Genomic DNA, 12,497 nt, shown 5'->3' on the forward strand with positions numbered 1-12,497 from the left:
AAAATGCTAGTATTTTCTTTATATGCAAATAATAAACTAATTTGCACCCCTTGCGTTATAACATGGTTTGTCCATGATCAAATGTACTCCTTTTTTTTTGCCTTACTCTCCTTAATGACTCAGGCCCTATGTGTAATGGTACAGGTTGGTACATTCTATGTATGGGCTAAAGCAGGGCCCTCTTAACAACATTTGGGGCTCCCGGGCAAAGCAGTGCACCGGGGCCCTTATATATATATAAAAAAAAAAGATTATATATATGGGCCCTGCAGCCCAGGGGGCCCATCAGAGGCAGTGAGAGAAAAAAGTTCCTGAAAAAAAGAAGAAAATACTTACCTTGCTCACAGCTGGTGATCCGGCTCCCTCCCTGGTCTCCTCCTCCGTGCTGCACTCCGCAATGGATGTCGGGCGGGCGTGATGACGTCACGCCCAACATGCACTGCGAGAGCAGCACAGAGGAGGAGACCAGGGAGGGAGCTGGATCGCCAGCTGAGAGCAAGGTAAGTATTTTCTTCTTCTTTTTTTCAGGACTTTTTTTTTTTAGCTGCCTCTGACGGGCCCCTTGGGCTGCAGGGCCCCCGGGCACCTGCCCATCGTGCCCTATGGAAGAGACGGCCCTGGGCTAAAGGCTGGTAAGCATATGGTAATGTACATAATACATTATGTGTATGGGTGTATGGCTAACAAATTATGTGTATGGGGAAATTGTTAGCACATTATGTTGCCTTAAAAATAGTGTATTTCTGTCCATATGTTGAGTCGGCCACATCTCAAGAGGCATCCATCTCTGCATCTGTAGTATATGAGCCAAGTTTACGGAAGGCTTATTTACGCCTACATACACAGAACCAGGTCGTAAGCGCAATTAAACACAAAAACAAAAAAACACATTTGCTATTGAGCTTCATATAATACAGTAGATATAACCTTCCTTCTTGCGTACAAATCAAAGTAAAAGAAATAAATATTTTTATTTCAAATACAAACACAAAATCCTAAAATATATGAACAATCAATAAAGAAAGCACCCAGTAGCTTCAGAGGTAAAACCCCAATCAGAAGTGATTAGCTAGTGCTGGTGATCGTCATCATCATCATCATCAGCTTGTATTTGCACCAGACCACATACTTGTGCAAATAATATGAATGTAAACGGCATATCTGTATCTGAGGTGAGGACTGCATAAGCACGGAACACCCATTCCCTCTCCTGTCTTTCCCCTTTAGGCGCAAGCAGACACAAGTATTTTTGTATTTGTGTTTCTATGTAATTTCATTTTACAGGGAAGAAGCAACTTTTGGATTTATTATTTGCATTTATTAATAACTGTCCAGACACTATTTTCTCTTGTATATTTGATGCTTCTCCATAGTATTATATTGCATGGGTTTCCTCCGGGTGCTCCAGTTTCCTCCCACACTCCAAAAACATACTAGTAGGTTAATTGGCTGCTATCAAAATTGTCCCTAGTCTCTGTGTGTGTGTGTGTGTGTGTGTGTGTGTGTGTGTGTGTGTGTGTGTGTGTGTGTGTGTGTGTGTGTGTGTGTATATTAGGGAATTTAGCCTGTAAGCTCCAATGGGGCAGGGGCTGATGTGAGTGAGTTCTCTGTACAGCGCTGCGGAATCAGGGGCGCTATATAAATAAATTGTGATAATGATGATGATGATTATAGTGTGTACAAATAGAGTAATGTGACTTTTGCATTTACTACTAAAACTGCACTATACACTGCGCTATCATAGGGTGAAAGTACACACACTTGTTACTCCTGATGTATACTTGGCACAAATGCTAGTGTCGCGCAGCTGGACACATCTTCAGATGTGTCTGACTGAAAATATGCATGTAAATGAACTTTGTCATGCGTGCATCTTCTCCAAAAACGTCAACTCTACAAAAGCCTCTATGTGTATAGACTAATAACTTATAACGGCACAAGCTAGCACATTATATGTATGGGCTCATGCCTGTTAAGTATATGTGCACATGTTAATGCATTATAAGTATGGACAAATGGCTAGTATAGGTGTGTACAATGCCTGATACATTATAAGTTTGGGTACATGGCAGGTATATCATATGAATTATTAGTATTATTATTATTATTATTATTATTATTATTAATTTTTAGGGCATCACAAAATGTCTGCAGCGCCGTACAGGAACAAACAGTAGGACAGTACAAGGTAAAATAGCATGGTATAATAAACAATAACACTATAACTCAGTTAGCTCAAAGCACAGCTAGAAAGAAGAACTGAAAGGGTGAGGGAGAGCGTGGAAAATTGGAGACCTGTGCCCAAGAGTCAGGGCGCAGCAAACAGGTAAAGAGCCACTGAAAGGGGACGAGAAAAGCAGGAGGGAAGTCAGTGGGCAGATGGCCCAAGAGGGAGGTGGGCAGAGTAGCTGGAGAGCAAAGTTAAAAATGATGGAAGCAGGAGGAGAGATGGCTCTGCTCTATGGAGCTTACAATCTAAAGGGAAGGGCAGACATACCAAAAACACGGGGTGGAATGGGGACAGAGTCACACGGAAGGAGAGGAGAAGGAGAAAAAAGAGATGAGAGGGGGAGGTAACCAACAAGGTGGGAAGTTAAGCGGATGAGTGGTAATCTTTTAAGAAAAGATGGGTTTTTAATGCCCGTTTGAAGCTGCAAAGATTGGGGGATGATCTGATAGAGCGAGGGAGATCTTTCCAATGGAGGTGGGGCAGCGCAGGAGTACCTATACTTACATCAGTGAGTAGAGGTAATCAGAGGGAGGAGAGGCGACGATCAAAGGCTGATCATAGTATGTATGGACACAGACTGTGTATGGTCACAGTCTGGTACATTTTGTGTGTTTGCACATGTGCATGGCCAGGGTCATATCAAGGGTGGTGTGATTGGTGCCGCTGCCCAGAGCGTAAGGAACTCGCATTGGGGGGGATACACCATTGCTGTTCTCTATTTGCTCTGGTCATACATGGCTGCCCCAGTGTCACCTGTTCCTGGCTCACAAAGGGGCATGCCCAGCCACCGAATTTAATGTGTAATCCAGATCAATCTGATCCATTGCTCTCCCTTGGATCCCCATTTTGATAACAGTCTTTCCACCAAATGTGGCAGCCTCCCTCTTTCTTTCAAGCATTCTTGACTGCTCCCTTTCTGTCTTTCCCCTGCGTGTGACAGACATTCTATCCCCCTCCCTCCCCTCCATGTGTGACAGACACCCTCCCCCCTCTGAAGGAAAGTCTCTCTCTCACTACAGCTCTCCCTCTAACTCCAGAGCCAGTAACAGCCCTCTCTCTCCCCTCAGTCTATGACAGTACTGCTTGCCTCCCCACAGCCTATGATAACTTATACTTGTAGTCAAAACTTGTAGTCAAACTGGCAGCCATACCAGTGTCTTCAATGTTATTGTTTTCCTCAGTGCTTATTTTCCCGTTGTAGTGATCAATTATACAGGTGTTGACATTGTATGAGTTGTACGTGTGTCAATGTGCCTTATATATTTTATTAATATTAGCATTTATTTATATATCACCAGTAAACCCAGCAGTATTTTACAAATGGAAACAAACACAATAGCAACAAAAGACAGCTGTATTTGACAGACACATGTGCTTTGTGAATATTCATAGTAGAATATCGAATTATCTTCTGAAGCACTGCCAACAACTTGCCAAGGGAATTTATAAAATGCTAACTTTGCAGTCACTCTTGCAATAATATCTCAATAGTTTGCAAAAGACTATACAGTATGTTATTTGAGAGGAGAGAAAGGCTGTTAGACCATACACTATTTCCTGTCACAAGTACAATATAGTATATTACAATACCTTGAACCCCCCTCCCTATATCAGTATATGTTTGATGAAGAACAAGTGGATTTCTAAAATGTCTACTGAGCTGTCATGCTTGAAGTAAGGTAAAATTTTAAGGTAATATTTAGCAACTCACCAAACATCTAACTTCAGACAAAAGGTGTGATTATAATGCGCTAAAGGTTCTGTTGCATGTATAACATAGTATAGTACACATCCTAAAACTCCACTTCCCATTGTAGGATGAAGAATAAGGTTATATACTGTATCTAAAATGGCCATATTTTACTGTTCATCTAACACTGATCATATAGCAGACTGTGTAGGACAATTAAGTATGCAAACACTTTCACACTTCCTCTCACAGAAGCAAAAAGAATAAATGGGGAACTGGCTATAAGGTACTTTTATAGAATGTTGGTCAAGTTGCGTTGCCATTGGCTCATTTCTGTATACTTTACTATGATTGGCCTGATCCTACTGGGAACATGTTCTGATTTGCTGGACTATACCAGAATTAGACCTGAAAGCAAATTGATTCCAGTTATCGGAATTTATTGCTAATCTATACTGAAAACATAGCAGTTTTCTGGATTAATATCACAATTGTGAAAAAAAAGTTTGATGATGTAAATGAGCTTAATGTAAATACATCTACATCTTAAATATTATGCTATTCATTTCACCATTTTCACATGGGACAAACACATTTCAATTCTAATGTATTATCTAAAAAATACAACTTCATAAGAGAGGTGAGAACAAAGATAAGTAAATTGTTACATAAGTGTATGCCGATTTAGACCCATATATAGCACTAATTTAATTTTCCAATCTAGAATAAATAATTGGCTGAGATTTCAAACTAGTTCTATTCAACGCTTTCTTAAAAAAAAAAAGCACAAAGACAGCTCTAGCCAAAACAGTCCCTGGATAATCAAAGCAAAATAATACAGAGAAATCATACTGTAACATTTTGATTCTTGTTCTTTAAATGCCTAAAACACATTTAATTATATTAAGGACTTTCAAAATAGCCCCACTCACTTGGTATAACATTAATTAATCTATGGAAGCTAATTAAAACATTATCATTTTGACATGTTAATGTATAACAGCGAATTAATCTTTACATCGAATCACATTATATAGTGCGATTCACAGTGAAAGAAATATGTTTTTGCTTAATGTATAATATTCAGATTCTTCAGACATTGGTTAAAAGAAAAATGACTATGATCTTTACTGTAAAAGCAGTGTGCATTTTTTTTCTTTTGAAAATATTGCAAAATATTGAGCAAAACGTACATTAACAATAAATGCTGTCTAGAATAAGCTTACAGTAAACCCACTGTTATAAAAGTGTTGGAAATACACATGACAAGCTATGAACTTACTGTATGATCATAGTAAATAGCATCAGTTATGTTATGTTGCACTTAAATAACTAAACCCTCCTTTTGGCATGTACAATTTACAAGATGTTAACAGTTTATATATTGATTGAACTTTATAGGCACACAGGGCCTGAGTCATTAAGGAGAGCAAAGCATAAAAAAGGAGTAACATTTGCACCTGGGCAAAACCATGTTACATTAGAGGGGTAAATAAATTTAAAATGTCGGGACAGATTCATAGTTGGGGTAGGACATATCCTAGATCAACTTTAAATTTTATAATAATAATAAAGCTATCAAGTATTTGTGTGCTAGATGAAAAAACAGCCAGTATTTAACTTATGTGCAAAATAATAAACTGATTTGCACCCCTTTCATTGTAACATGGTTTGTCCCAGAGTACATTTACTCCTTTTTTGCCTTAATGACTCAGGCCCACAGACTTTAATAACAGAATTAGAACTGTATGCCAATGCATATAAATGTTCCTGAATGCGGTTACATAAAAAAACAAAACACAAGTGCTGTAGAGCAATTCTTATCCGAATAACGTTTATGCAACTTATAGTATATTCTTTGGTTAAATATGAATAAACAGATAGGACCTGTTTCATTAAGGAAAGTAAGGCAAAAAAAAGGAGTAATGTTTTTCCTGAACAAACCATTTTACAATGCAAGGGGTGCAAATTAGTTTATTACTTTGCACATAAGTTGTATACTGCATGTTTTTTTCATCTAGCACACAAATGCTTGATAGCTTAATTTTTGCAATGAAATTTAAAACTTATCCAGGACATGCCCTACCCCTACTATAAATCTCTCCCCACATTTTAAATTCACCCCTTCCCCCCCCTCCAATGCAACATGGTTTGCCCAGGTGAAAAGTTACTCCTTTTTATGCTTTGCTCTCCTTAATGACTCAAGCCCCACATGTTTTTGAGGGAAGATATACAGCCTACGCCAAAATTGCAAAAAAATGTATGGTAGGCCATGTTTTAAATTTGAAATCAATTTGAAATCAATAAAAAATAGTTGATGTAAATTGTAGATAAAGAGGCAAGATAATAGAGCCCCCGTTTTTACTGTGTAAGAGAACTAAAATATTTGCAGCGTTGGCTCAATGACTCGATGTTAGTTTTAGTAACTAGCACCATCTTGAATGTCTTGGAGGTCGCCAGTTGTTTCAGGTAGCAGGGAAAGTGAATGGGAAGCAGCCTGGTATAGGCCGGGTCTCATGGATGCGAAGTGACAAAGACAGATTTTTTTTTAATGCTTAAGTGCCTTAATTTCTGTTGTCAGTCAAGCAGCTCAAGTTGTAACACTATTTTAGTTATGTCCTACAAACCAACTTTTACAATTGCACATTGTTTAATTTGCTTTGATAAATAACTGCTCAAAGCCAAAGTTGTATTTCTTTGACCTACAGTAAAGTGGGAACAGACAATGTGGTTTATTTTTTGTAGTCATAGGGATAAGTGATCCCTATAACAACCTAGATTTTTAACTGCTTAGTGTGCATTCACTTACAGGCAGTTGGGGGATAAACCACCAATGTGTTTTAAATAGAAACCTTTGTTCTAAATAGTAACCTCCATTGTGTTTAAAACAAGTACAAAGTCACTTTGTTGTTTACAATGAATAAACAAAACATGAAAAACGCAGCTTATTGATAATAAAATAATGTTAGCAATCAAAACCAGTTTGCTGACTAGAACAATAAAAAGCTAGCAGTGTCTGAAAAAAAAAAGAAAAATATAATAAAGGTACTGGGAAATAAAAAAAAAAATATAGCAGTAGAAGAAAAAACTTACTTATTTTCATATAAAATAAATGTTCTTATTGGGACTGAATAATTATGGTATAATAATTGTTATTCTTGGAACCAAAAATCAAAGTTAATCTTTCATTTTCCACTAAAAAAATAAACTAAAATGTCTTCATAAATGTAGTGTGCAATATATACTAAAATGATATACACATTATTGTTATTTGGTGAAACTTTTAAAAGCAATCTTAAGGGTAAATTTAGCAAGCTTTGGGTTTAAAAAGTGGAGATATTGCCTATAGCAACCAATCAGATTCTAGCTGTCATTTTGTTGAATGTACTAAATAAATGATAACTAGACTTTGATTGGTTGCTATATGCAACATCTCCAATTTTTCAAACCCAAAGATTGATAAATTTACCCCTTAAGGTATAAATCACCAACATTTCTCTTTCTTACATATTTTTCACTTTATACTACTGTTATTTTCTTTATTGCCTATTATTTATTTATATATCAACTTATCCCATGGTATTTACATATGTTACAGTGTGCAAAATAAGTATATTCATCATGTAGCTATATCCAACATATTGTAGTTGAAAGACATGTAGAGAAAATGTGTAATATATGTGTAACAATTGTATCTTAGTACAATTAGCATAAAATGAAGTTAAAATGCATGCCATGTCACACAAAGTAAAGTGTATGTCAGTCTTGCCTTATAATATGAAAAATTATCTTTGACAGTTGGATGCAAAAGAAAAATGATGCAATGCTTTAACATCTGTCTTACAATTGGGAGTGATCCAAATTTATGTTATTAATTTTAGTGATCAGTTCACGTTCAACCATTAAGATATGTAATGTGATAAGTCTGATAGCTGTGGTGATGCAACTGCCGTAAGTGTCTCTTTGGACTATTCATTTTGCATTTCACAAAATAGTTCACTAGGATCCTCAGCACAGCCATTGCTTTCTACATAGATTCCATTTTTAGTAAATGTCAAGTGTATGCATATAGTATATGCATGCACTTGTTAATCTGCATGTTGGTGTTCAGATTGATAATGTACCAGTGGCGCACGCAGGGGGGGGGTTTCTGAGTCTCCAGAACCCCCCCCTGCGCTAACTAAGTGGCCGCCATAGCGGCACTATCCTATACAGCAGCCGCGGCGCTATCAAAGAAGCGTCCGCGGCGGTGCTGTATTGTATATAGCACCGCCGCAGACGCTTCTTTGACAGCGCCGCGGCTGCTGTATAGGACAGCGCTGCTCTCTTGTGTGTTTTTTTTTGTTGGTTTTTTTTGGGTCACCCCCCCTGACAATCCTGCGTGCGCCCCTGTGTACATTACAACATATTATACCCCATCAACCCTCCACCCAACCCTCACCATTTCCTCAATTCAGCAGTGTTCCTCTACTAATAAGAGACCTCTGCTGGCCAGCATACAGAATTATTTCTGAGCACTGAAGGTTGCAGGGGACTAATGCAGGGCTATAATTGACAGCTGGATTCTGACTGAAATAGATTTACAGCCACCAAATCAAGAGCCATATGTCATTTCTAGCCCTGAATCTGATCCTCTGGCAACTAAAGATGATTATGAAGGAAAGCTAATAGAGATATTTAGTGGAATAACCATGGCAAACTGAACAAACGGATAGAGTCCAAGCTGAAGAACTCCCATAAAAGTACTATTGTGGAAAAGATGATACATTTTAAGATAACTTCATATAATGTATAAAATCACTTTCAATGAAGCACTGTAACTTGCAAAAATAGTTGCAGGGTATCTAAATGTGTCTAATTATGAATCTGTTGCTTATGATGAAAGTTGTATAATTTGGTCACTGAGATGTATGGATAATATTTCATTATAGTATATTTCAGCACAGCTAATACAATGATATGTAGTGATCAGATGTGTACATGCAAATATAGACAAGACTATCAATCCCTTACATAATATGTTACATTAATACTGATAGTGATAGTCAATTCAAATAAATCATAATTCTAAATAGTGTTATTAAAATATTATCACTTCAAAATACCCAAAAGAGTTTTGCTCAAAAATAGTGAAAGGAAAACTGGCTGCCCTAGCATTCAAATGACAGCAAGCAGATTTGTGTCAAACCTGAACTGACTTACTAAATAATATATATGTTGTAATATGACAAGCTGTTTTTCTAGAAAGCAGCATGTTAAATATGGAGCTGGTTTATTTAAAACTATGATGGTACTGTGTAAATGTACCATGTAATGTGTTGTGATGCTTGATTCAAGCACTCAAATACAGTGTGTACAAAGTTCCCATAATTTTTGCTGATACACTAGGACACCTATGTGAACTGAAATTTGCTCAGGTCATAAAAATCCAACTGTATTGAGTGCTAAATAAAGTAAATGAATTACATGAATCTGTCATCATTCGTCCTGTTAATTTGAGTCTGAATTTTGAAGAAATAAAAATTATGATAGATTTTGGTTGGGGAAAAAGGTGAATGTTTTAAGAAAACCAGGACCCTGGGATGCCTTAAGTGCACATTGCATGTAATTAAGATGAAACTGCACAATGAGATTTGCATCTCATCACGCTATTAATTTAAAAAAAAAAAAAAACACTCTATCTGTAACAGTATATTTGAGACAGTGTATAAGTCAAAAGTGAATGGGTGGGAATTAATTTCCTGTAGGAAAATATTTGCAGTAACAGTTTCTTTAAAATGTGCACATAATCAGGGGAAAGTTGGCAAAAATAAAATGAATCCAGTCTTCAATTAAGTTTGATATGCTCTCAAGTATGTGTGTGTTTGTGTGTGTGTGTGTGTGTGTGTGTGTGTGTGTAAGTGTGTGTGTGTATGTATGTGTTTGTGTGTGTGTACGTGCGTGTGTATCTATGTGCGTGTGTGTGTGTGGAAGTGTGTGTGTGTATGTATGTGCGTTTGTGTGTGTGTATGCATGTGCGTGTATCTATGTGCGTGTGTGTGTGTATGTGTGTTTTATAGCTTCATTTGTTCAATTCCTGAAAGAAACTAACTCTGCATGTAACCATTAAATTTGACACATGTATACAAATGTAGGAAATGTTATAATGAATTCTTCACACAGAAAGTATCATTTATATAAGTACATTTCTGCTAAATGTATCTGAAAGAAAACATTACAGTCAAAATCCTCACAACTACACTTACACTTGGTAAAATTGCTAGTTATTTACATATTGCTGCAATGAAATCCATACAGTATGAGGATGTCTAGACTGACTCATTCAGTGAACACTATACTTGTGGGAAGACTTAAAGCAATTACTAACATTAATAGCAGTGTTGATTTAAATCACTTAACCTGAACACATTTACAGATAGTATTCTGACTACAAATGAGTAGAATACTCCACATGCTGGGACTTCGGGTTTCATTTTAAGTAAAGACTCCATCATATATCACTATGTAACTGTATGGATAATTTTGAGTCTGAATAAATACATTAAAATCACAATCCCAATAGTGAATGTGTACAAACATTATGGAATGGAACTTAGAGTATGATTTAAGTTTAATATAACTCTACCCTATTATCAAGGGTTTTATTGTATTTGATATACTAAAAATGAATATCTTGTTGCGTGATCATTTTACTATAAACAATCAATGGTTTTCAATGCATTTATAGACCATATGGAACTGAAAAATCAGTCTTACCTTCTGTATGGACAGCAGATACATAAGTCCAATTATATCTTTTCACAATGTCCAGCATAGCCCTGGCCTGAAGGATATCAGAAGGAACAACTCTCAGGAAGTATTTATATAAAGTTTTGTCACTAAGGTCAATACTTGTTGCAGAGTAAGCAATCTGTGGGATATCAAAAAGTTGCAGTAGGTTCTGGACTTGGATGGCCACTGAGCTTGACCCTGGTCCAATGACACCAGCAATGGGCTTTTTTATTCTGCCCTGAGGGGTTGGAGTGGCATCCAAGCACTTACTGATTCCATCTTTGTCATCTCTCATTGAAATAAGAGAATCTCGTATGAACTCAATACTCTGTTCCAGGGCAACAGAGGAATGCCAACAGGAGTCTCGTATCTCTGTCCCTAGGGTAATGTTAGGTAGCAAGGTCTGATCCATGTTGATTTGATCCAAAGTATGAAACATGGCTTCTACTCTCTGGATGCCATACTGCTCCCTGATTTCTCCACATTTCCTCTCTGGTACCCTTTCAGCTGGTGGCTGGTGGTGAACAGAGAAAAGGGCTCCTATAATAATATCCCCATCCATCCTAGCTACCGATCGTGGTGAAGTAGCACCAGATAACAGAGTGCCTCTACTAACACTTCTGTAGAGGACATCCAACGTCATCATCATCAGGACAACCAGGAAAATATCAAACATTTTACAAAATGACGCCATGCAGATCCAGAGAAACTTGAATCAGTTGTTTAGAAAATGCCAATCAACACACTAATTTTCCTAGTCACATTCCAGTGTTTCCAGATCCTGCCCTAGTAACCCTAAATTAAACAGATCGAGTTGATAGCTAAGGGCATCACTTTGGACACTCGTATCCTATAAAGGAAAGATGAAGGAAATAAATGGTTATCAAATAATTCATTTTTGATATTATATGACTGCAGGAATTTCTGAAACCTATATAATATGTGGTTATATACAAATAGAGTATCCTGTATATATAAACACACTGCATATGTTTGATTGTGAGAATATATTTTGTTGCATGTCAACTTCAGTTTTCATCATGAGAGGTTGTCATCTCCCTGCTCTAGGGAGTTGATATGGTAGAAAATAGCCCTACATCAACCCTTCACAATTTATGTTAAAAAATGCAACTTGTTTATCTTGCCCTTTTGGCAAGGTCAGAGCTAGTGCATGTTGAACAGCTACACCGAAAGAATATATTATAAGTCTTTAAATAAAACTTTAGTGAAATGTGTTACAACTGTGTACACCATGCAGATATATTTTTATGACTACAACATATACCTGTATGCCACCGTAGCACATATAACATAACTGTCTGCCATAGTAGCACATATAACAAAAGTGATTATTTACTCCTAAACGACAGCTGCTATTACACAGTATACATGGAAGGAGCTCACTTTAAGCTCATGTACCGTTTATCATATTACAAATATCAATATGCAAGCAATGTTACATAAATTGTTAATAAAGGAATCGTACCAAGAATACAACGAAACAGGTTAATATCCGCACCTAGTAATGTTTCTCCTTGTACAGAACACTGTATTAGGTAACTAGAAAACAACTGATCGTCTCTATCCACAATAAGATTATAGGTGCGCTTTGCTGTAACACTAATTCTATCCGCATCCTATACTACCTGCTTCAGCACCACCGACAGCGCTCCAGCTGTCACTTCTATATAAGCCCTCAATTACTTTCCACTTACCCAGACAGTGTAGGGAAATAATGATCCACTCCCGTCCATAGCCACAGTTGCCTCTGACTGCTTTTCAGTGCACAAGCTTTCTTATCTCTCT

The 12,497-nt window shown here is 37.1% G+C and overlaps 1 protein-coding gene across 1 annotated transcript in view; it reads right to left on the minus strand.

The window, feature by feature from the left end:
• GRM1 (glutamate metabotropic receptor 1) overlaps nt 1-11,406 on the minus strand; it is a gene marked incomplete at its 5' end in the record, with an annotated part of 396,475 nt that extends 385,069 nt beyond the window's left edge. The window contains one exon of the mRNA XM_075203596.1: nt 10,677-11,406. Coding sequence (XP_075059697.1) covers nt 10,677-11,406 — 730 coding nt within the window. The remainder of the gene's footprint in view (nt 1-10,676) is intronic.
• Between the last annotated feature and the right edge of the window lie 1,091 nt (nt 11,407-12,497).

The sequence above is a fragment of the Mixophyes fleayi genome, chromosome 3, assembly GCF_038048845.1.
Source record: "Mixophyes fleayi isolate aMixFle1 chromosome 3, aMixFle1.hap1, whole genome shotgun sequence".
NCBI classification, from domain to species: domain Eukaryota; kingdom Metazoa; phylum Chordata; class Amphibia; order Anura; family Limnodynastidae; genus Mixophyes; species Mixophyes fleayi.